At 48.4% G+C, this 26088-nt stretch overlaps 1 protein-coding gene across 7 annotated transcripts in view; it reads right to left on the bottom strand.

The window, feature by feature from the left end:
- Positions 1–1020: 1020 nt before the first annotated feature.
- The window catches only part of LOC102454880 (mitogen-activated protein kinase kinase kinase 3-like), a 129547-nt gene continuing 104479 nt past the window's right edge, over positions 1021–26088 (bottom strand). For all 7 annotated transcript variants that reach the window (XM_075922867.1, XM_006120564.4, XM_006120565.4 and 4 more), the window contains 10 exons: positions 22437–22570; positions 19869–19942; positions 18885–18952; positions 16746–16838; positions 15985–16179; positions 14743–14891; positions 13879–14010; positions 11439–11568; positions 10799–10976; positions 1021–8101 (listed from right to left, as the gene is read on the bottom strand). In XM_075922867.1, coding sequence (XP_075778982.1) covers positions 7873–8101; positions 10799–10976; positions 11439–11568; positions 13879–14010; positions 14743–14891; positions 15985–16179; positions 16746–16838; positions 18885–18952; positions 19869–19942; positions 22437–22570 — 1382 coding nt within the window. In that variant the 3' untranslated portion in view covers positions 1021–7872. The remainder of the gene's footprint in view (positions 8102–10798; positions 10977–11438; positions 11569–13878; positions 14011–14742; positions 14892–15984; positions 16180–16745; positions 16839–18884; positions 18953–19868; positions 19943–22436; positions 22571–26088) is intronic.

The raw sequence follows: 26088 nt of genomic DNA, 5'->3' as shown, positions 1-26088 counted from the left end.
ACTTCTGACTACGTGTGCACACACCTTCATGCAATGGACTTGAAAATGAACAATCACTCGACGAATGGTAATTTCTCCTAGTATTATGGCTTGCAGTCACATGCACACAGAACCTACTGCCTTCCAGGACACAGGAAGCCGATCATGGTCTTAAAAAGGCCTAATGAGGGATCGGGAGCAGTGCTGGAAAACTGGCTGCTTGGGTGCCGAACAATGGTGCAGAGGGTGCAGTACTGAGTCCTTTCTCTGCACCATATTGGAATCTGCCCAAGGGGCCTTTCACACTGAGACACCCAGTGTCAGGTCCTGCTTCGGCTGGGGATGGACTGCCGACTCCATAAGTAGCTGATTGAAGCCAAAGTCTCACTCCCTTCTGGACCAATTATTAAAACTCTTGCAGATCATGCACTTCGCAGACTGGTGATCCTCCACCAGATACTGAAGACATTGCGGGGGTTGCTTGTGGGCATAGGCTTTGAGCAGGAACCGCAGGGCTTGAATCTCTGAGACTTGGGGATACCCTAAGTCCCAGAGGGGACACGGGCAGGAAAGGCAGAGACCCTTCATGCCCTCTGCTAACAAAACTACAACTAATTAAGGTTTAACAACACTAAGTAGGGGAAAAGGAACACGAAGGATGAGTGGAGCGCTTGCTAAGCAAGAGAACCCGCTGTTCCAACAACTGTCACTGGCATTAAGATGGAACTGAAGTGGGGGAGGGGGAATTGGATCAGCAGAGTCATCTATAGAGCACCATACTGGTGCCATATCAGGGGATTTCACAGCTGACCCAATAGATGTCTGTTAGGGCAAACTTCCAACAGCTGCAAGCACAGTGCACACAAATACCTGTTTGGAATTGATATGAGCAAGCCCTTGAAGGACAGAATATATATGACAGAGCATGCACCTCCAGTAACATTACATGTGTATGTGTACCATAGTGCTGTATTTATAAAATGAAACACTTCTCTTAGCTGCCCCCGCCAATAACACCAAAACACTGATTACACAATACCACAAAGTTAAAAAATATTTAATTTCATGCACAGAGGGTGGGGGAAAGCATTTACAGAATTTTACAAAGTACACTCGAGAACGTGTCCTGCTTTCCAAACCTGCAGTATTAGCTTCTGTTTCATATGGGCTGTTTTTTCTAAAGCAGAAGTGATTTTGAGATGCCTGATGAACAGATACTACAGTGAGTATCTGTGTGTTTCCAGGCAAGGGTACCACTAGTGACTACATCTTTGATCAGATTAATGAAGAGGCAGAAAGTTGCAAATGCATTTCATCATAGCCCGTGGGCCTCCTGAAGCATTTCCTTTCTAACACTGGCCCCAATCCCGCACACACTTAAAACATGTAGCATTAGGCTCACGAGAGGCCTCATTTAATGGAATTACTTACATGTGTAAAATTACTCAAGGTGCCAATTCAACACAACACTTAAGCATGTGCTTAATGTAAAGTATGAGAGTAGTTTGGCTGATTTGAGAATTATGGGGCATGAATAGCCACCCACCCCACAGCTGGAGAATGGGGGTCTTTGTCTCCCTTTAGTGGCAGGTACACAAAAGAGGATGAAAGTCTACTACAACGGACTGCCAACTAGAGTTACCACTCCAGCTCATGCATTTACTAGCGATGTTAACACGAGTTCAAATTTTGTTAATAGCCCATGTGGAGGGGTCACTATATTTGTAGGATCAGGGCCTAGCTCATCGGATAAGGAAGAAGAATTCTGTTGCATTATCCGGGGTTACAAAAAATCGATGATTTTTTTCCCCCCAGTGAATAAACCACCGCTGTTTGATCGTAGTTGTCAGCATTAACATTTAGTAGCCTGCTTCACCTCCTTACTCCCTCCCTGGAGCAGGGGGGAAGGGAATGGCTAAGTTTTGACTCCCTCCTTCCATTACTCTCTAGACAGAGCAGCTGCACCAGCACAGGTAGAAGGCTGTGTACAGTCATTTACTGTAGGTGTGGGTCTACAGAAATCACTGTCAGTCAGGAGCAAGGGAGAAGCAAGGAGCAACTGTGTCTCAGCATTGGGTTACTAAGGCTATGTCTACACTACAGAGCTTTTTTCCAAAAAAAACTTCACTCACGTCCACACTACAATCGCGTTTTTTCGACAAAAAAAAATTCTAAAGAACAGAGGGTTTTTTTTCCCACATTGATAAACATCTTTCTACAAAGAAGCCTTTTTCCAAAAGAGCTCTTTTTAAAAAAGGCATGTGTGGACGGGGAAGAGGGAGTTCTTTCGAAAGAAGAGGAAAAGAGGAAAAAGCACAGGTGCCCCAGTGGCCACTCCATCCATAGTAATCACACCTTAAATGCGAGCTAGCGTACATTCGGTGTGGACGCTCTTTCGAAAAAGCAGATCGCTTTTTCGATGTGCTTTTGCTGTGTCGACATGTTCTTTTAGAATAAGTTTTTTCGGAAGATCTCTTCCAGAAAAGCTCCTTCTCTGAAAGAAGACTGCAGTCTAGACATAGCCTAAGCCTAAGCCTAAGCCTTCCAGATCTTCTGCTGGGAACATGCACATGATATACCAGCCTTTGCTCACAGCTGTTTCTCAAGTCAGATTCTAGCCTTTGAAGAAGGGCTGGTTTGGAAAATACATGCATGGAAGGAGGCAGGCAGATATTGAACAAAGAGGCTGAAGTAATTGGACCACCTTCAGATTCGCAGCAAAAGCATAACAGAACAGAATTTGCTCCCAACACATTTAAACACAACTGTAGGTACAATGTCTCAATTCTGGTCCTCATATGGGCTGTGCGATCCTCTATTCCCAAACACCACCCTGTGTGGTGCTTCCTTGTCTAGTAAAGCCTAGTTTCCCAGCTCATCCAATAACCCTAACTGGACCAGTGCATATAGAGCAAGGTGGGACAAACCATACTGCAGGAATGGCCAAGCATTAGACAGAGTGATGCAAACAAATTTCAAGTCTCAGACCTTAAATACATTATTTCTAGCAAAACCCAGTAATCTCTGGCTTAAATAGTCTTTCATTAGGTTTTTTTTTCCAAGAATAAAAAAAAAAATAGAGCTGTCGCCGCAGGTTGAATCATACAAGGCCTCTGGTTCCAATTATGGCCTCAATCTTACCCTCCACGAGACAGCTTTCTACATCCCACTCTGTTTTCTTATGTACAACTTGCTGGCTAATGATATTTGGCCTGGTGTGAAGGAATTATACAGATGTATAGGCTACAATATAAAGTTTGATGATATACAATATCACACTTGAGCCTTTTCCCTAGATAAGGAAAAAATTACAATACATAGACATGACACAGTATTGATAATATTGCAAAAAAGAGCAAGAGTTGATACGAGCGAAGTGCTTCTACTATACATAAGATCAATGTACTTTCCAATACACAACATGTAAAAAAAATGTATATGGAATCCTATTACATTCTCTGTCCCTTGTTATATTTTTATACAGCAAAACACTGCAAGGGCGTTTTAAAAAGGCATAGGCACCTGAGGAGCGGTTTTCCACACACACGACAGGGGAAGGGAGGGTGAAGGAATGCCTCAATTGACCAGAGCTGAGCATGCTTTAGGAGCGCCCTGGTCTGGCGAAATTCACACCTGTGCAGGGCCATGCCCACCATAAGCCTTACAATGGAGCAGGCTGTGAGAGCGCTTTATGCTGTCCCTCTGCACAGGGGTGGAGTTCTCTGCTGGTGGGCATTGCCCTAGACAACCTAGCTGCGTGCAGAGTTAGATAACTTCTCCATTGCAGAACTACTCCCAAGGGCAGCAATGCATAAGCAAGTCAGATCAGGCCCTAGGGAAGGTACTGGCAGATTCTGTTCGCACAAGGCCTGCAGGATTGACCCCCCCCCCTGCCCCCAGCATTCCTACAGCTGAACCCCTGCCAGCCCCGGGACATTCGCTAAGCCTTTGCCCTACGGGATATCAGGACCTCATGACACAGCCTGGTGAGTGCAAAAATCAAACAACGAGGCACGACCTGTGGCATCACAGTGGGATGTCATTTAAGGAGGGCGGGAGAGAAAACTGCCCTGCAAGCCCAGGGCTCGCTCTCAGGAGGACGAGGGCAAACCGTCACAATTTGGCTACCATCAGGATTATAAAAGCTTTCCCGTCCCCCTCACTATTTAGAAGGAGCCTCTCAGCAGCCTGCAGCGGAGCCAGGGGTCTGTCATCCCTCCTTGGATGTGCACTCAAGTTTGTTTTCATAGGGCTGTCATGAGCCGATTCAGGCAGGTACCTCCAGGTGTGTCAGATGCCTCCTCACCTCCCTGCAGGAGAGCTGCTGAGAGGTTGCTACTCCCCTTCCCGCACAGGTGGGCAGAGATTTGACTCTAGCAACCAAAACACTGCTGAGCCAAGATGTAGGGGGAGACAACTGTGCCAGGAGAAGGGATGACTCCGCTCACTGCCCTTATAGGTCAAGCAGGTACAGGCATTTGTCCTGTTCGTTCTTGCCAACTTGATCAGTTGGGAGGAAGGCAGGACTCGGGGGAGCAGCGACACCAGCCCTTGCCTCACGCAGGGAGGGGGTCTCAGGTGAGCAGCTCATGCCAGGGAGACTCATGTCTACCCCACACAATGTCCCCTTTTCCCTTGAGGAAATATGGTTTCCGTAAGGAGGGACAGACTCGTGACTCTGCTTCCGGAGCAACTCAGCCACGCCTGGCACTTCAGACCGGTTGCAAAGTGCCAGTCAAAGTGCTGGGCGCGGGAATGCACTTGTAATTGGCAGGAAGAAAAGAAACATGGAGGAATTTGTTTGGAAATGGCTTCTAGAAGGAGTTCCACGAAGCCTGCAAACAGATCTTTAAAAAGTAGGTCACATTTCCGCCCTACCCTTGCACAGCACCACGTTGCTCATATTTCAGCGCCTACGGTCAACATTACCCCACCAGTCCTCCGAGAATCAAATCCAGATGGATTGGCTGGGAGTCAGACTCTGTTCTCAGTTAATATGAAAAAGTGACTGAGGGCAGTTTTTTAAAATGAGGGCAGTGAACGGGGAAACTGCAAGATACAAAATAATTTAAAACATTTTTTTCAATTTTCCAATAATCCTTTAAACTCTACGGAAAGTCCTGCGGCACACAGATTGGACCTCCCTGGTCAAGTGCCCTTGTGACCTGAGCGGTCCTGAACCAGGGAGTTTGCCAGACCAGGAGAGATCAGGCTCCCCTCCCAGCCATTGGCCCTGCTCCTGGGTACCAGCCCTGGCCACTGGGCTGCAGTCCCCACTGTGCTAGCCCCAACCAGGGCCGCACTCCCAGCCGCTGGCCCCGTCCTGTTCCCGTCACTAGGCCCCTCACCCTGGCTGGCCCCCACTACCAGCTGCCAAGATTCTTTCTGGCCCAGCAGTATCCAGAGTCCAGTAGGATGTTGCTGGATCAGAAAGTCCCAGATTTTAGAGGTTCGACCTGTACAACAGAGTGATAAAAGAACCCAACACAATGACTTTTTGGGCAAAAGGGGGCATTTGTTCTATTTGCTCTTGCCAACTTGATCAATGGGAGGGGAGGGTGGCAGGGCTCAGGCAAGCAGTGACACCAGTCCTAGTTTCACACAGGGAAGGGTCTTGGGTGAGTGGCTCAGGCCAGACCACATAGGGGGAGGGCAGGGTGCTTGGGTGTAGCCCCATGTGATGTCCTCTTTTCCCTTTAAGAAATATGGTCACTCTAAGGCCAGGTCTGCACTCAATCGGGAAGGTTGGCTTAAGGCATGCAACTCCAATTACCTAAAACCAAGCTTGGCGTCGTTCCCACAGTGGGAGGCCGACAGGAGTAAACGTTCCCGTCAGCTTCCCTTACTCCTCGTGACTTCACAGAGAACAGATGCCAGCTTGAGCTGCCCTCAGCATCTGATTTACTAGGCCCGCTAAGTCAAATGCCAGAATGTCGATCTCTGGCGTGGTGTTAAGAAAGGACTGACTTGTGACTGCTTCTGGACAGAGTCACAAGCAGAGTCCTAACCGTGACCCATGACGAGAACTCCTGAGTGCTACGGGAATACAAATAAATAAATAATAATAATAGAGGTTTTTGGACCTATCTGATATAATTTAATAGAGAATTACTGGTTTGATCCCAGGCCCATTAAAGTCAAGAGCACAACTTTCCATGATTTTCGTAGTGCAGAATCTATTCGTTCCTCTTGGAGATCCCTCCAGAATGCTAGTCTCTGTTCAGTTCTGTAGGCAGGGTTCTGCTCTCACACCCGAGTCACTCTGCTGTAACTTTAGAGACTTCTTGGGAGTTGGTTCCCGATAAGAATCAGGTTCTGGGTACACTAAGCTCGCTTTGTACAGATCCCCATTACATTTCTATAAAATCCAAAGCAGCTGCACCACAGCAGCACTTGAGTGAAGACACTACTACACGGACAGATTTCTCCCACTGGCGTAGGTAATCCACCTTTTAGCTAGGTGGGTGAAGAAGCTCTCCCATTGATCTACTGCTGTCTACATGGGGGGTTAGACTGGTATAACTACACTGCTCAGGGGCATGGATTTTTCATACCCCCATGGAACTGTAGTGTGACGTAGACCCGGCCTCTGGATGAAATATGCCCTTGCACAGAATCTGTGTATCATTGAAGTCCCACAGATGTCCCCTTTGGAGGCACAGCCCTCATGCTAGCCCAGTGTGGTGGGATGAATTCTACCTCACACATGACTTTTCCACACCCAGTACTCTGCAGTGTCATCTAAGGCCTGATCCTACAAAGGAGTGAGCTGAAAGCACTCGATGCCCTGCTGGCTGGACCCTTCGTTAGCAGCATGCTGGAATGGTCACAGGCTGTCACAACTAGGGATAGGACAAGAGCGTTAGCTACAGCCTCCCCTGTTCTGTTCCCATGAAAATCAGTGACCAAGCCTGCCCTGCTTTAGTGGCAACAGGATCAGGTGCTGAAGAATGAGCTTGTGCTGAGCTAAGAGGGCCACTGGCATCGGCATCATCTAGACACACTGATCTGCTGAACAATGAAAGAACACGCCGAGGTCCTGCAGCCAGCTTCAGCAGTGAATAATCTACAGGGACCTTCCCGCATCCAGAGAAGAACGCCACCATGTACTTACGCTACGTTACAGGTATAAGAACTTCAACTCAGAATGACTGTATTGTTATTACGTCCTTGACTGGATGCCTTGTGCTGAATCAGGCTATTGCTCCTTGACTGTAACCACCTAAGGCACAAAACAATCCTAATCCACCCCTCTGAAGAGCTGGAGATGTCGCTATGGACTCAGTTTTCCTCTCATCTTCCCTGTACACACCAGGATTCCTCTCCCCTTTAGAAATGATTGGTACCCCTCTCCCGATCATGCCTCGGTCCTGGTTTTGTTGCTCTTGGCTTCTCGCCTCAGTTCCTCAGTCTGACAGGCTGTAAACGGCAGCGCGGATACACAACATCCTGCTTTGCTGAGGACAAGGCTCCCTTGAGACGCATGCTGCTTTCATGGCCAGCAGGGGGCATCAGGGTTCATTCACATCAATCCTCTGAGGCAAATGTGTTACTACCCCAAGTGCCTCCGCTATAGACATCCAATCAACAACAGGGCAGGTTAGTTTGCCACTAGCATTAAGGCCAGTGTGTTCTGAGGAGGATCCCCAATTCTGAACTCCCTCTAGCCCCAAGCATGGCCACGGCCACATCTCCACAGTCAGATGGTCGTAAGTGCAGCTTACAAAGGAAAACCCCCACTGGCCCACCACCTAACGGTGAGGAGCGAAGGATGCCGACCTAGACGGAGGTCTACATCTCAGAGTGCAAAGCTCAGTGGGTCTATTTTTTCACCCTCCCCCCCCCACTTCCTTTTATGTTCCACCTGCATGTCCCCTAACCCTCTGCAAGGGCCTAGAGACTGCAGGTCATGAAAGGATGTCTCAGCAGGTCCTCTGCTGTAGGCCGCCGCTTCTCCTCCACAAAGATCTGCTTGAGGAAGTTGCGGCAGCAGTCCGAGACGCCGTCCGGGAGCTGGGGTTTGGTCGGCTGAGTGGCTATTTTGAAAATGGCCGCCATGGCTTCAAATTCTGCCCAGGGTGGCTTTTCTGTTAACATCTCCACTACAGTACAGCCCACGCTCCTGCAGCAGAGAACAGGGAGAGCAAGAGGATTAGAAGACAGACTGTTCATCCAGACATTTTGCTGGCTCATTCTCTACCCCTTTCACCCCAAACTATTCCCTAGATTTCAAATTCACTATATTCAGGGCTATACAGATAAAACAGACCACTTTGGAAATGGAAGTCCTCTAGTTAGGTGAATTAGGTGCCAGAGAGTCAGCACAAATCCCACATATCTAAGTCCCAGTGGGATGTAACAACACAACCCAATACATGTTCTGCGATACAGATTCTGCTGTAAGATTTACCCCTTGCTGCAGAATTTGCTCCACACTTTCAGCTGTCATTTTGAAACTATGTTTCTAGCCCTTAAGGTTGCACAGATAGATGGGAAGCACACTGTCAAGGAAAAGAGATACAATGATGTATTTGCAGAGAGCCTGAAACAATAGCTTTGAGAAATGTGAATTGTTTTGTGCATTTTAACCGATTGTTAACTCCAAAATTTAAAGTTGACAATCTGTGCTATGCTGAAATCTAGAACTGGGACAAAACGTAAAATCAATTGAATGTAAAAAATAAATCCAAGGCAGTTGTAGTGATTGCACTGTTCAACTTCACAGTTAATTCACTCAACCCTCCAATTTTAAAACTGACACGGGATTGCCACCAAAGTGCTGCAGCATCTCCTTATCTCCGATACTTACGCAGTCCTCAACAGTGCAGTATCTGAGTACCTCACGCTCTTTAATTCAGTTAGCCTCATCTCCCCCAAGAGGTAGTGCAGTGTTACTTCTTCATTTTACAGCTGGTGCACTGAGGTCCAGGGTGTTGCTCTGCTAGGCACTGCCAGGCCTAAGTTACTGAGATGGCTAAGGCTTTTTTCTACACTGCCACTTTTGCCAGTGTAACTTATGTTATGTTGCTCAGGGGTGTGAAAAAACACCTCCCTTAGTGACACTGACAGACCAGCCGGTGTGGACAGTCAATGGGAGTCAACCTTGCAAATTACGTTTACTACCAAAGGCATTTGCAGCCAAACAAGGCTTTGCTTCCTCTCTGGCTTCATCTCCCATTTGCATCTGTGAAGGAGTCCAGAAGAAGCGGCCTGGGTGGGAGGGGGAGAGGCAGGAAAAAGCAAGAGGGTTTGCCAGCCCTTGGTGTGGAATCCTGGCAGCGCAGTGTTTCCTCCAGCCTCACTGACACCAGCTCAGCAACTTTGTAATCACAATTAACCAAATGTAGCTGCACTTCCTGCCTATCAACTGGAGCGGGTGACAGCAATGCCGTCTGCCAGTGACCCCCTCAGGCATTCTCCCCAGGCTTCTCAGCGTGAAGCAGCTACAATGGCAGCTTTCCACTGACACTTGCTGTTTGAAGAATCATAGAATACTAGGACTGGAAGGGACCTTGAGAGGTCATCGAGTCCAGTCCCTTGCTCTCGTGGCAGGACCAAATACTCTCTAGACCATCCCTGATAGACATTTATCTAACCTACTCTTCAATATCTCCAGAGATGGGGATTCCACAACCTCCCTGGGCAATTTATTCCAGTGTTTAACTACCCTGACAGTTAGGAACTTTTTCCTAAAGTCCAACCTAAACCTCCCTTGCTGCAGTTCAAGCCCATTGCTTCTTGCTCTATCCCCAGAGGCCAAGATGAACAAGTTTTCTCCTTCCTCCTTATGACACCCTTTTAGATACCTGAGAACTGCTATCATGTCCACCCTCAATCTTCTCTTTTCTAAACTAAACAAACCAAATTCTTTCAGCCTTCCTTCACTGGGCATGTTCTCTAGACCTTTCATCATTCTTGTTGCTCTTCTCTGGACCTTCTCCAATTTCTCCACATCTTTCTTGAAATGTGGTGCCCAGAACTGGACACAATACTCCAACTGAGGCCTAACTAGCGCAGAGTAGAGCGGAAGAATGACTTCTCATGTCTTGCTCACAACACACCTGTTTAATGCATCCCAGAATCATGTTTGCTTTTTTGGCAACAGCATCACACTGCTGACTCATATTCAGCTTGTGGTCCATTATAACCCCTAGATCCCTTTCTGCCATACTCCTTCCTAGACAAATGGAGAGACTCCATGCTGTGCAAACAGTACTGTTGTAGTTCATTAGGAGAATTACTGTTATGCCAGCTGTTCAGACTCAGGGCCCACTCCTGCAAGCCTCAAGGATGCAAAACATTCAAGAGTTGCCACCAATTTTGGATGCCTCCAGTTTTTGGCAATCCCATCTGCAAACCTCCAGTTCTTCAGAGTTCCTGGAGTTCCCAAAGAGAGGAGGTTGCTCAGGGATTTTCCAGCTGGACATGTAAAAACTGGAGCTCTCCAACTCAGTATCCAGGGTGGAAATTTCCAAGAGAGAGTATGGATTTGGGGTGCTTCTATTTTGGGGTCTTCAGCCTGGTACACCTTAAAAGGCACCTGAATTTCAGTAGGTGCTGCACTCCCACCCAGTGGAAAGCAGACCCTTTAAGGTGTCTTAAGTTGAGCATCCAAAAAAAAAGTCACGAATCACTACAGAAAAGTCAGTTCTAACTATCGGCACACAGTTCCAGCCACTAACCTATACTGTCTCAAGTGCGAGTTATACTGGTTGGCCTTGGAAAATCAACTATTGTCATTCTGGAAGAGATGACCAGATATGGGCTACATTACAAAATGGCAGTGCTGACTCTCTACCCTGGGATCATTGTTTCTTACCACACGTCAGCTTTCCTTCCATAGCCTTCTCCACTGATCACCTCTGGGCTCATCCAGTATGGTGTCCCGGTGACAGATTGAATGCCAGTTCCTGACATGCAGATGGTCTGGATCCGTTTGCTGGCTCCAAAATCTCCTAGTTTCACATTCCCAGCAGAATCTCGCAAAATATTGGCACCTAGGGGATCAAACGTAAAAACCCATGAGATGGAATTGCAATCCAAAGCAGCTCCAGCACGGGGAAGCTCAGGAAAAGGGCCAGCATCTTCCGAGTGGGGAAAGGTAACATCTAGCTACATGAAGGCACTATGGTAGGGAACCTCTTGTTTTAGACTGGAATTTTCAAAGAGGTCTGTCTCTTAGGTACCTGAAAACCCCCCCTCCCAAAGCATTTTCAAGGCATTAAGTCAACTTTATTATTCCTATTTAACAGGGAGATAAACTAAGCCACAGAAAACATTAGGTCCATATCTTCCAAAAGTGGCTTGTGATTTATGGCAACTCAACATGTCTTGGATGCCTAACAACTCAGCCTTGGTGCTGAGCTTTTACAGATACAAGGGGAGACAATGGGGGCTCTCAAAATGAGGCCTCAAATATTTCCAGTTGGACACTCAATACCTGGGACTAAGTCTCTGACCTTTAATATCCCGGTGGACAATCATATTGCTGTGTAAGTAGAAGACTCCCTGCAGAATCTGCCTGGTGTACTTCCGAGTGACGTTCTCAGTCAGAGCACCGTATGCTTTTAATTGGTCCTTTATGGAACCCTATTGGAAATGAAAAACACATACACAAACCATAGGAGTACAGTGAATGAGGCACATTTATTGTGTCACAATGGCTTTGGCTTTTTCTTCTGTGAGGGATGAGCTGGGTGAGGTAATATCTTGTATTGGACTAACTTCTGTGGGTGAGACAAACAAGCTTTTGAGGGCACTGGAAATGCCCTCACAGTGCCACAGCTAAATACAGGGTGGAACGTATCCTGCAGCATAAATGGTTTACCCGTTTCAAAGTTTTCTAGTTAATTTTCTGGTTTATAAAAAGCTTTACTGAATCTAACGCATATATTCCATTTTTCTATCAGAGAAGCTGATAAACATAAAAGAGCAAGGAACTATATGGGACAGATGAGAAAGGATCAGTATTGTTAGAGTGCTGCAAATTTGCGGATATCCACGGTTATCCACATCCGCAGAGGTGGACGTGAATATCTGCCACCCATTTTTGTGGATATGGATATGGATACACAGAGCTCGACAAATCGCTGTTTCTACTCGCCCCGTTCACTGGCGGCGCGTGCATGCGCAATGCGGGTCTTGCGCATACGCAGTGCGGGGCTGGCGAGTAGATTTCGCAGCCGTTTGTCAAGCCCAGCGGATACGGATACTGAAACAAATTTTATATACAGGCAGGATTCTTAACCTTGTTAACTCCACATAGTTCTTTACCTCCCTCTAGTGGCTGGACCACATCATTGGTCAGCTGGTTTATGGGAAAGTTACTATCTTGAGAGTATGTCTGTCTGTTCAACGACTTCTCCTAAACGGTAAGAACTAGGACAACCAAATTCAGTATACAGCTTCCTTTTATCATAACTTAAAGCAAGGTCAGGGTTTGGGTGTACCAGGAAACAGACATGTGCCTGGAATGGGATTGCTTCTCAGAAAACCGCACAGAGAAAAGACAGTCACCAGGTAGGTGAAAGGGGCTGGCTGGAGGCACCCTCTCTCCTCCATCTGGGACTGCCCCAACCCCCAGCCTTCTGCCCCCCAGGCACCCTTTAGGGGGGTGGGGCTGAAGCTCTCCCCCACAAATTTGTACAAGGACATTGCTGGCTGTTCCCCTTTGTCAGAGAATGAGGGAAAAAATGCAGTTTGCTTCAATTCCTGGGGAGACTTTAAACACTTCAGAACTGCTGCCCCTTACAGCTTGGAAGCTGGTTCTCTTCCACAAACAGTACAAAAAAAAGCAGAGCCCTGGACCGTTGCTGCCAATCGAGCTGTGGAGTGAAAGTCAATCTTTATTTGATCAGAATGCTGGCTGATTGGGAAACAAAATCATTCCGATCTGTGCTAGGCCAGACACGTTACTGGCACACATGCTGGCTTCCTAGCAGGCAACAGCCTGATCACACTGCACTGCCCTCATTCTTCTGGTCCCAGGTGTGGGGGTTTATGTCAGGGACCCAGACAGATAGCCTCCAGAAATATACAGGTTAACTGGGCTGGAGTTAGAGGGGGGGGACTAGGAGATGAATTCAAACGGATCTGATGGGGGATTTTCTATTATGTTTACTAAATACCAAAACTATTTGTGTCTACATAATCTAATGGTCCTTTCTGGTCTTAAAAACATATGAATAAATGCAGGTTTGCTCCTTCATGAACACACCTCCTTACATATCATCTCTGGATGTAAGTAATACATGGGCAGGTGGGCCCAAGGGTGCCAGATCCTCTGCCAGCGTAAACCAGCACTGCTCTTTTTACACCAGTTGGAGCTCTGCTCCAGGGAGTTTACACGGGTTTAACACACATTCAGGAGAAGAAAGAAAAGAGACAAGTTACATCCCCTGCTAGTTGGCGCAGAACATTAAAACATCTCGATCTTCCATTGTCCCTGGAGATATTTCATTCTACACAAACAGATTCATGAGCTGATGACGTCTTCACATGCTATCGGTTTCCAAGAAGAGGATAATTAGGAATGATGTGTTTTCAACATGCACCTATCAGAATAAATAAGTGACCTACGATAGCTGTGTACTGGTCGAACTACAAAGAACTTTTCCCAGAGTGCTTTGTAATAAATAACTAGGGATGGGCCCAAGCCACAGAGATTGGATCCGATCCCAAATTCGGCAATGTTCACATTCCAGCCTGCCTCACGCAGATAGGGCCCTTCTGTTCAAATAGGGATCTGACTGTCCCAATCTTCAGAGATTTGGCCCATTAGATTGCAAAATCTGACTCCAGATCCAAACTTCACCTGAGTTGGGAGGCATTTGGATTCAGCTCTCTAGTTCAAGCCCATCTCTATAAAGAACCACATGGACAGACTACCGCCATACGTACCCCTGGCATGTATTCCACAAAGATAGACAACTTCCTCTCCTCCGGGTCCCGCAAACAACCGTAATACTGGACTATCCTGTCATGGCGGAGCGTCTTCAACAGCTGGATCTCACATTCTAAGGCGTTGACTTCCTATGAGGATACAGAACGGTGCACAATGAAAAGAAAGACCCTACGAACGCCTCATCGCTGCAGAAATGCTATCCAACCGCATTCATGCGTATCCTCCTAGAGGGTTTCTGAAGCCCTGGCTCTATCCCCAGTACTGCGCAAGACCCCCAGAGAAAGATCGGTGCTCTCTCAAGGAGCTTACAGATGAAGAGACAGGCAAGATGCACTGGGAAAGGCAGAGCAGGGACCCTGCTTGGGACGGTTAGACACAGAGAGAGACTGACTTAGTCCCTTGTTTCTTACGGGCAGCACCAGGTGCGGCTGGAAGGAGGGAAAGGCAGAGGCTGGGCAAAGCAGAGTAAGGCGCAGTCCAGAGAGGGGAGAGGAAGGTGCTGGCATCACAGAAGAGCAGAGAGGACAGGAGAAGGTGAGGCTGACGATGCAGGCTGGGGCAGCATCGTGCAGATCCTGGTGGGGATGAGGCTTAGGCCATGGCAAGTATCCTTGGGCTCTGTGGGAATCACAAAGAGCTCTGAGCCAGGAGGACCAGCCCAGCCCGCCACTGTGCATGGCATTCAGGCATGGCCTCGCAGTGACATGGGGACCAATGGTGCAGGAAGCCCCCATCCCAGGACCCCCAGAGATATGGGAAGGGCCCCAGCCCCCCAAATACCTGGTGACAAACCCCTGGCTCCCAGTTTTAAACAGCCCTATACGCACTTCAGGAAGGATCAGTCTAACTCTGCCCCTCACCTTGCTCGTCTCTTGACTGTCTGGGTCAAAGGGCACCTGCTTCACCGAGAGCTCTCTGCCGGTGTCCGCATCGTAGCAGAGGTAAACCTCCCCGAAGGCCCCTCTGCCAAGCAGCTTCCCCAGCCTCCAGTTCACAGGCGCCTGCAAAGCTACAGGAGGGGAATCGATGGCACAGTAAGGACACGGCATAGACAGGGTCTGCGCTAAGGGGTCGCCTGACCCTGTGCAACGCGGATCCCCTCTGCTGTGCGGTATCTGGGCATGGGCAGGGTGCATTAGCACCAACCGCAAAGAGCAACCCCCACAGCCTGATTCCCATCCCAGTCACTCCACTGGCTTTCCCCTGATTTACACCAGTATCCGGGAGAGCAGGATCAGGCCCCAAGATGTATATTGACCAGGCGCCTTTCCTCTGGGCAGGGCTGCGAGGGCTTTGCTGCATAATGCTAAGTCCCTTCACTGCCCCCCACTGACATGCAGCTGGAGTGGAACATATGCAGTGGCTACCCGGGCACAGCGCTGCTAGGCAGCGGGTCAGAGCAGGAAGTGGAGAAACACTGGCCCTGCTGTAGCTGCAGTTGAGATGTAATCACCCCGGATGCAATTTGGCCAGAACACACTAGGGATGTGAAAGACTAGTTGACTAATCACTACCCCCTCCCCTTGCTGCCTCTGTCAGATAGGGGAAGCAAGGGGGAGTAAGGAGGCTACTTCAAAGCGACAACCCAGGATCAGCTGCTCCAAGCGGCACTGCTGCTTTGAATGCTGTGGGGAGTCCAGTGTCAAGCTGCTCACGGCATTTCAAAGCAGCAGCGCCATGTGGAGCCTGCGATCGGGCCCCATGTGGCATTTCAAAGCGGCAGCGCTGCATGGAGCTTGGGGAGTCCCCAGCTGACCCCGGGCTTCAGCTCTTTCGCCTTGAAGTGTAGCAACAGCCCTAGTGCTTTTGCTGCACTTCAAAGACGGAGGCACCCTATCGACTAAGCAAAGAGTCGATGCAAAAATGCATGGGCTAGTCGATTAGTCAATTACCCGACACTTAACATCCTTAGAACACACGTATTTCCATGGAAAGTGCCAGGTGATTTTTCACGAGCAGAGAAGTTGTGCTCTGTCTTGGAGCCATATCCCTGGAGCACAGCGCTTAGGACACCAGTTTGGTGCTGACTCAGGCCTGAGAGGGAAGTGCCATGTGTTGAACCACCCCTGGGATCTCACAGCAACCTGATGAAATTCACTCACAATTCCTGGACTTGCTGGGGGACTTGTTGAAGACCTGCAGTCCCTTGTCACAGTCCAGCCACCATTTGGTCCTGTGCTTCTCGTACTGCAAGGTCAGGAGCTTGCTGTCCCCGGTGAAGCTCTTGGTTCTGCTGGAGGGGACAAGCTGAAACTGGTTCTCCTGAGGGATGTAACTCCTCGGGAAAGTCCTTCGACCTTCACAAGGAAAGCAGGAGAATCATCAGCCACTAGCAGTTCCCTAGCTTGTGTTAACAAGAGGCCCAGTTCCAATAGTAGCTACATTAACACTCACCAGGGAACTTACAACGTGTGCTACCTGGGCCTACATGGGCACAGCATGCTAGCACGCACCAGAATTTACACTCCTCTGGTGTAGACTAAAGCACTTTATAAACAAGTCCTTATCTCTATCCCCAGCCCAGCACTGAAAAACCACACCCAGACCATTCACATCCCTATCTAGGGCTTACTACAGTGGTGAGGGCCAGCTGTGTAGGCACCTCACAAGCATTTATGAACTTAATCCTCTCAACACCCCAGGAGGCAGGGCAATGACTGTATCCCATTATACAGTGGGGAACCCAGGCGCAGCACAGTTTAAGTGACTTGCCCATGGTCACATGGGGAGACTGTGGCAGAGCCAAGAACTGAAGCCAAGTTGCTCCATTCCCAAGCCAATGCCATATTTCTTGGCTTGGGCATCCTTTCCAAGCATCAGGAAGCTTTTCCGCCCAGCCTGCCTGAACTGGTCATTGTCTCACCGTCGCTATAGTCTTTACGGCTCTGCGAAAGGTGATATTGTCTGGGGAAGGTCCCGCCTTTCCCGAATCGGTCACAAAACGGGATGTCGAAATCTGACAGGAGAGAAAGAGAAAAGTCTTGGTTAGTTTAACTCGGTGAGGAACTCTTGGGGGCATTTTCATGCTGGAAATTCTGTTCTTTACATGCCAATGCAATGGAGACCCCAGGCAGAAGAGTGCTCATTCCCAAGATGGGACAGTCTCCTCGTCTCCTTTCTGAAATCTGCCCAGTGCTGATAGAAGGCTAGAGTGAAAAGGACCAACCTTGGCCCCAAGAAGCCAATACAAGTTTTGCCAGTGACTTCAAGCAGAGCAGATTCTAAGACCACTATGTTTAAAGAAAAGCTCAAAACCCAGTTTATTTTTATTTCTTCGGATGGCTGGGCCCCATCACAATTACTCCTGCCTCTTTCTAAACTAGATTGGGCTGTCTTGGAGCCTGACTTCTTAAGACGAGCCACTGGGGTAACATGTTCTTACAATTGTGTCTCTTGTCCTCATCTCTTTGCTGTCTTCTTCCTCCCATTGTCCCGAGTTACCTCCATTCCCTTTTCTCTCTGCTCCACCGCGCACATTTTTCCAGTCTTTCCTAACTCCTCGGCCTCTGTCCTAATCCACACCACAGCTAGTTTCTGCACCTCATTAGCTAGAGAGCAAGGAATTTACACAGAACTATGCCTGGTTCTATTCAGGGTTATAAATCTCTCACTTAGGAAATGAATGAACTTCTATGTTGGATCAGACCCAAGGTGTATCTAGCCCAGTATCCCATCACTGACTGTGGACCGAGCCAGATGCTTCAGAGGAAAGGGCAAGAACCCCAGATGTGAAATAATCTGCTTCCATTGAGGGAGCATACTGAGCCATAAATGTTTGAGATTATTAAACCTCGTAGTCAAGGAATTTAACTACAGTCAGAACAAAACTAGAAAGAGAAAATAAGGTTAGATACAAGAGAGTATATTGGGTAAAAGCGCCGAAATCCGAGTTAAAAATGAGATGATGAGACAGGAGATGACTGGATAGATGGGGCAGAAACATTCATATTGAGAAGTACAGGGTATCACCACAGATAGAACAGAACAACATTCAATTAAAATATATTCAATTCCCCCCTCCCCCATCTTTCACCTCCTATTTTCTCCCCTATCAAACCCTGACTAAATAAATAGCCTATTCTGAAGGGTTGTTTGTTTTAGCCCCGAGCCAGCAGCGATACTGAGTTGTGTTTTCAAGTGAAACAAATCCGTTGTCCTCAGAGACATATTAACACTCCACTGCAAGTACGGACTCAAAGCACTGGTTCCATGGCTCAGTCTCTAATGCTGACTCAAGCCAAAAGTGTATTGTTATCAGCCATCGGCAGAAAGCCACTGGGCCATTTTTAGTAGCAAAAGTTATAACAATACTACAGATTGTCCATGGCTTTCCTCTCAGCAGAACATGAGACTAAGGTCCGTGCAAGTTACCAATACACTTTCCTTAATGCCATTTTCAAGGTTATTAATTGTATTTCTTATTAATGCAAATTGAGATCCCTTTCAGATTCTAATCTCAGGGGTAGCCATGTTAGTCTTTCACTGTAAAAGCAACAAGGAGTCCTGCAGCACCTTTGAGATAAACACATTGATTAGGTCATGAGCTTTCATGAGTACAGATTAGAATCTGTCCAGAAACAAATATTAAGTCAATTAACTTATTTCATCTTTCCAAATGAAAGCAAACAAAGAGAACAAGCAGGAGGGCCAATCCTGCAAGTACTTAGTAGGCATAGGGCCCGATACTTATTTCAGGTCAGCTTGACATTGTTGAAGTCAATGGAGATGCACCAAAGTTACTCCGGATTGAGACTGGGGATGGGAGGAGGAAACTTATTTCAGAATCAGGGTCACTAGAGGGGTGGAATCAGGACCCACTGCACTTCGGATCCTCAACTGCAGTGGCTATTTAGAACATGAGCAAGGAAGCCAGTTGGTTTGTCTTGAACGATTTGAACCCAGTAATATTCTGTTATTAAGTCTGTTAAGTCTGATTCACACACAGATTTTGAAAGTCCACATTACTGCTGTTTCTTTGACACTAAACCTCATGTATCCTTACCCAGGCAATCAAGACTGTCTTTGGCTTGGCTCTTCCTTCTGGGAACAGGGCTTTGGGTAAAGGGTGGGCTGTGGGAAAAGACAGAAACACCTTATTGTTTCAAACCAATCCAGCAATCAGAATGGCATCTGCATTTATTATCCACCCATAATATTACACAGTACTATTGCACAGAACCAAGGCAGCATGCACGGAACTCCAGGCCAATCTACTATGCAAGCTTCTTCCATGCAGGCCCTGATCCAGCAGGTGCTCAACTTTAACCAGGGGTACTCAAGGGGAGCTTAAAAAGTTAAGCCTGTGCTTTTCTGGTGACCTCCTTGTCCAATGTGTGCACTGAATGAGGCAGGGATCCCATGGAAAGAACAGCGCAGGATCCTATAATTACAGGCTGTACCACACTGATGCATATGCACAAGAGGACAGAATGCAGGTCCTCAAATCTTTGACGAGCAAGTGCTTGACTTTGCAACTTTCCTGGTCTTTAAAAGTTGCTTGACTAGCACAGAATTACACACTGGCACCCCTTGTCAGCCACACTTTGGACACATGAACCTGTAAAAGGCAGGGAGAGGCTACAACAATACTGATCATGTGATGTAGAAATGTAGGGACAAAAGGGGGAAAATATCTTCCAAGAACCAGAGAAATCAGAGAGGAAAAAGGCCAGATAGGCTATCTACTCCCCTACCAGTACAGGACTGTTTCCTTCCATCCTTTGTCCAGTCCAATCTCATACAACTTCCATCACCTCCATGGGGAGGCTATGCCACAGGCTAACAATTCTCTTGTGTTAGGATTTATTCCTTGGATTCGCTCTCATTTCCCTTTGCTTATGTGTGGCCCATTCCACCTAGTCGTAACGCCCCCTCTCCTGCCCGCCCCCTCAGGGCATGTTAGCAATCCCTTTCCCTCCTTCAGACACTCACAGGAAGGGGGTGGTTTTATTTACACAGGAAGCCCATAGTGATGTATCCGACTTACCTGTCTATAGATTGGTCCAGGGACTGGCAGCTCCCAGAGAGTGACTCGCCAGGGCTGATGAAAGGTTCAAGCATCTTTGGACAACAAGCAAAGGGGAAAACATTGACACAACATGTTGGAAACTGTGATTCAGCAAATCCTAATACTCTGGTTTACATAATCCTCCATATCCTCAGCAGGGGTAAACCAAGCAGTGGAAGATCTGGCCCTGCACATCTGTTATCCCATCCGGATCTCAAAGCATTTTGAAAACAAATTCATTAAATCCTCTGGCTCCATAGGGATGGATTCGTCTTTGCTGTTATTTACCGAGAGGGAAATTGAGGCCCGGAGATTAACGTGCTGATTACTGAACATGAGCAGAGTCAGCGCTTTTGAAAGTCGGCATAGGAGCCTTGCCCAAAGCCAGCCGTTAACCTGGGGCATGTCAAAGAAGAGAACTCTGGACTCCCTGGTCACTGCCTTTAATCACAAGCCCCTTCTTCCTCTCTGTTGGCATGGGGGTCAGATCAAGGAATTTACTCTGCTCTCCCCAGCTCAGCCCGTCAACACTGCATCTGGGTGGCTTCCTGGAGGTGGCATTTTCCCCACAGAAGTGTTTTCCTGGATGGCTTAGGGAAACCCAGGGCTACGCACTCTTCCCTACCCTGGCGTTTTCCTCGTGCCACCCAGCCGCATTGTAACAACTCACCTACTCCCTTTCCATCTGCAAGACACTTTACAGTTAACTAACACCCCTCCCTCCCCCTGCACTTCTGTGCTGCTAAGCCCAGCTTTCAGAGGGGGAAGCTGAGGCAGGCTGACGAAACGACCTGGCCAGAGCCGTGGAAGGCTTGGAGGTGGGATTCGAAGCCAAGGAGCTCCTCATCCCCCATGGTAAACTCAGGGTACTAGAGCATGCTTCTCTTGCCATGTGATGTTTCTATGGCTATAGCTATTTAACTGGCTGCCATAGCAACACATCTGTTTTAGAAGGAGAGTCCCAATGGAAACAGTGACTCCTCCCCTCCCCCTTCTACCCCAAAGGCTGGTGAATTGCAGCAATCCAGGCAAGGAGATCTCCACCCTGCCACCCCATGCAATGGCCACAGGGGGTCACTGGAAAGCAATGGGAAATACACCAATAGCAGCTGAGTGTTGCAGTCTGTCACCCTCTGGCTTCCCAGGTTCTCAATACTAGTAGACCAGCTGCCCCCAGAGTTACACCCCCCTCTCCTCCCATGTCTCCTGAGCTGGCTCTAGTGTAACAACTACAGGCAGCCACTTCACTGCAGAGTGCAGCCACCTCTGGGGAGGGGGAGATAGGCAGTGCCCAGCCCACTGCACACTGCTGGTGACAGCCAACACTAGACCCTAAGAGTCTTCCTCAGCAAGGCAGTAAAAGCAGGGGGTCAGGGTCTCAGCTGGCAGAACTCGACTCATTCAAGTCACGGGCCACACGCTGCCCGACATGTGCCGAGGATCTAGTCCGCGGCTCCTCCCTTGACTCGTTCTAACCCTGATGAGCGCAGCTCAGAAACCATTTACAAACAGTCCAAGCCCAGCGTTTGGCTGCGAGGCACATAAAGCAGCTGCACTGGGACGCTGCCAAGGCTCCCCCCCGGGAGACTGTTCAATGTATTACTGGCCACAGAACAACCCTTTGAAAACACAGCTTTGTCATGGAAACCCTGGCCCAGCCTTCCCGCGCGTGTTGCTAGCGAGGGCCACTACAGCGCAGCAGACACACTTCTTCCCCTATGGCCTCTTTGGCAGCAGTGCAGGCGCATCCCATTTCTTAAGGCATGTGTCCTCCTCCAGACATTTGCGTACTGTCCAGAATGTGTGATAAGAACGGGCAGCGCCACATCCCACCCACATGGCCAGTGCTCACCAGGCCAGCATTTGCAGGGCCCTATGGCTCGATCCTGTGAGGAACTCCCTGCGGGCCGACCCCTGCACCCACACGTAGTCCCACTGACTTCTCTTGGGCACCAGGCTCCATCTGCATGGGAACACTTGCGGGATCAGGGCCTACCGAATGAAGACGGGAACGGTTGGGGCATAATTTGCTTTCAACTCCATCTCACTACAGTTGTAAGCAGCGAGACCAGGACCCTATCTGGAGCTCACGCAGATGTAGGATGCAGGGAAGACCGCTCAGCACTTTCTCTCCCTCTGCAATCACAGGGAAGGGATGGGGATGCTCTCCCTTTGTTTCAGCCCCTTGCCCGTGTTCCTCATTCTCGGAGATCATATTTAAGGTTCGGATGGCTAACAAAGCCTGTTTACACCCCATATTTCCTAATGGGTTTGATCTCAGGTCAAGCACTTGTGCTAAACTAAGTTAGACCTCAGCCTGTTTCAGGGTTGAAATATCCTCCAATTGCCTCTTGGCGGCATACATTTCTAAAAGCAACCTTGCATCTAAAATACCAATCGTGCTTGCCCCTACCGGATCAGGTCGCAGGCTGACACCTAATAACCCTCCACTGCTGGAGAAAGGGAGCTTGCACGCCCTGAGGGTTGTAACAATCTGATCAGCCTAATGCTGGTGACCCCCAGCTCTCACACGCCAGCTTCACTTACAGTCTGCTCCATAATCTCAGGGATGAATTCCCCTTCGCTGTTAATACTAGTGTAGGAGCCCTGCCGTGCAATCTGCTGCTGTTCTTCAGGCACGCTCCCCGGGGGTGGGGAACTCCGGCCCGTGTGCAGGGAACCTACAAACACAGACAGAATTGCTTGTGAAGAAGAGAAGAATTGTCACTGTCAGGCCCCGCCAGGAGGCTGTTTCATAGCATGTGTGCGCTTTTTGCTAGACCCAGCCTGAGCTAGGCTGCAGAGCTGGCTGATCGCTTGGGGGGAAAGCCTGGAGGGCCTGGAGAATCCATGCTGCCATTGAGCTCATGGGGTGAAAGGCTTTTCGAGCAGGTACTGTCTTTTTAGCTGGGGGAGGGGGGAGAACAATGCCTTACGGTGTGTGGCCACATTCCCTGGCAGCACATACTCACACAGCCACACTCACACAATCCCACACATGTACAAACAGCCATACTCACACAATTCCAGAGAAACAGGTTTCCAAAGCTTAGCTGTTATACCCAGTGATGGGCACGAACCCAGACCCTCCTGATCTCCTGGCCTCTGGCACTTCAGTCCCAGATCGAGTTACGGTGGCTACAGCATGGAAGCTGTGATGCTCTTGGAAACTGACCCGCTCTTCGCCTTGTGTGCATTCACTGTGCAGCACTGGGCAGCCAAGTGAACCGAGGAGACGTAGGTTAGAAACCAACTAAAAATACCCCGCCCCTCTCCTGCTGAGTTCTCCCTCCCAATGTTCTCCTAAGCTCAAAGACCCTAGCACCAAAAGAAGGTGAAGATGGAAAAGTCCCAGATGTTCAGAGTGGTCCCTCCTAGGATTGGATTTATGACTCTATGAACAGGCATCTAATCCATCTCCTACCTGATATAGGTCTGCCCCCTTCTGTTCTTTTATTAGGCCCCAATACTGTGACTCTGCACCGTCAGATCTCTGCAGCAGCTCATTGTAGGACTAGGGCTGCAGTGTTTGTTCCAGTCTAATTTTAAACATCCTCGTAGATGGGCTCTCTCCTTTTCAGCCTGGGAGACAACTCCAGAGCTCACTGCCAGTTTTCCATTTTATCCCACTGTTGCTTGAGCCACGATAAGCAATTCCTCCACAGCATTAATGTTTACACACATCACTGCAATATCTGCAGACTAGTCTCACGTGCCCCGCCTTAGCCATCACTTGGCCAAGCTGCACCGACGTAATTCTTCAAATCCATCCTTGCTCTTTCCAGCTCCTTTGCGATCTTTGTCACGCTCCTCAGAACTTCCTCCAGACCATCAATATCTTTCTGGTAACCAGAGGCCCGGGCTGAATGAATGTTTAATGTAGGATGCCCCAGAAGAGGATCTAGCATCTCCCTTTCCTGAGAGGTGATGCCAACACCAATGCACTCTGAAACGGCACTGACCTTTGTTATTAGGGCTGATCCAAAGCCAGTTTGATGCAAGATCTATAATAATCTCCTGGGCTGTATCTAGACTGGCAAGTTTTTCCGCAAAAGCAGATGATTTTGCGGAAAAACTTGCCAGCTGTCTACACTGGCCGCTTGAATTTCCGGAAAAACACTGACAATCTCATGTAAGATCGTCAGTGCTTTTCTGGAAATACTATGCTGCTCCTGTTCGGGCAAAAGTCTTTTCCGAAAGACTTTTGCGCAAGAGGGCCAGTGTAGACAGCACAGTACTGTTTTCCTCAAAAAAGCCCCGATCGTGAAAATGGCCATCGGGGCTTTTTTGCGGAAAACCGCATCTAGATTGGCCACGGACGCTTTTCCACAAAAAGTGCTTTTGCGGAAAAGCGTCCGTGTCAGTCTAGATGCACTTTTCCGAAAATGCTTTTAACGGAAAACTTTTCCGTTAAAAGCATTTTCGGAAATTCATGCCAGTGTAGACGTAGCCCTAGTGTTTTGTAACGGGCCAACTTCATCTCTAGTGTAACTCCACTGACTTCAGGAACTGGTCTTTCACCTTTTCTCCTTTCTTTTCAACTGGTCTAAATCAGGTGTCACTCTTGAAGTGCTAGAGCTCACCAGATCAGGCTCACTGTATTTACATCCTGGATCACTACCAAAGGCCCTGCTTTGGGGTAGGGGCTGGACACGATGACCTCCTGAGGTCTCTTCCAGCCCTAGGATTCTATGGCATTTGTTTCATTGTAAAAGCACCACTAGTGGGGTACAGAAGAGAGAGAAGCCAGTTCAGATCTCCTACTAGGATCTGAAAAAAAAAATAGCCATACAGTTTTGAGACCATTCTTTCCCCCACCCCTCACCTCTTCTTTTCCCTTTACAAATTTTCTACAGGAGAAGCACAGCATAGGAAAAACCCAAAACCAACTGAGATACCAACTAATGCCAAGACTAAGGAAAGAAAATATCTCCCATTATTACAGATCTCTTACTGAACAGACTTCAAACCAGCCCTAATAACAAAATCAAACAAAGTACAATGCAGACTCTTTTCTCTCTTTACAACAGTGGTTCCCAACCTGCGGTCCACGACGGTACTTTAGGGGGTCCGCAGAAAGTTTAAAAGTGAGGATCGGGCCCACCTCAAGCTTGGGATTTTCTGCCAAGCGATTCTTGCCCAGGGCTCGCTGTTCGCAACTATCCATCCTCCAACAGCTGTGCTGCTGTTTACGCTCCAGCCCTCTCTCCCCTCCCAGTCCTGCAGTGATCCCATAAAGAATGGCCATACTGGGTCAGATCAAAGGTCCATCTAGCCCGGTATCCTGTCTGCCGACAGTGGTCAATACCAGATAACCCAGAGGGAGGGAACACAACAGGTAATCCTCACATGATCCTACTCCTGTCACCCATTTCCAGACAAAAGGCCCGATCCCTACTTTTCTTTTCCTTGTCTTTTTTACCTCCCTCAGGGCTCCATGCCTGGCCAAGGACAAGAGTACTGGGGCAGGAACTGCCTTTGGCCATGAGAGCCCCCTCGCCTTATCCTCCGTGGATGGGCAGGGGAGAGAGGAGGCAAGAGCTGAGGAAGCAGCACGGGCCAAGGGACATGCTTGCTGCCGCTTCCCTTGGCCCATAACAGTGAAAAGCAGAGAGGGAGCTGACAGGCTCCAAACCTGCAGATGCTCCGCATGGATGATAAGTCCCAGCGTGCCAGCAGTTTGCCTGCCGAGCTGGGAAGTGACCCTGGGAAGTGCTGTGGACCCTGCTGTACTCTGTGGGGACATTTGTTTAGACAACATGAACTATTATACGTGTCCAATGATTATCAAGTAATGGAATGTTTGAAAACAGCTCTATTATTTGGGGGGCGGTTGTAACATTTTAATAGATCGAAAAGGAGTCCACATGCTCGAAAAGTTTGGGAACCACTGCTTCAGAACAAGAACGTAGCCACGTATGGTCGCTGTATCCTGGAATAAACCAGGTCCACAGTATTATCAGTCGACGACTTACTACAGCAGTGCTCAGCAAACACAGAAATAGATGCAGTCCTCGCCCTGAAATGCATGTAGATCTCACACAGACTGTTGTGTCCGAGTGACATTGGGAATTTCTTTTGTTACCATTACTGTAAGATGGGGCGTTGTGCTGTTGCTACCATTTCTCTCTTCCCTACCTAGTTCTTTCCAAAGGCGTCTAAGGGTGTGTCTAGACTACCTAGTTTTGTCGACAAAAGT

Source organism: Pelodiscus sinensis, chromosome 2 (assembly GCF_049634645.1).
Source record: "Pelodiscus sinensis isolate JC-2024 chromosome 2, ASM4963464v1, whole genome shotgun sequence".
Lineage (NCBI taxonomy): Eukaryota > Metazoa > Chordata > Testudines > Trionychidae > Pelodiscus > Pelodiscus sinensis.
This window is presented reverse-complemented; position numbering and strand designations above follow the sequence as displayed.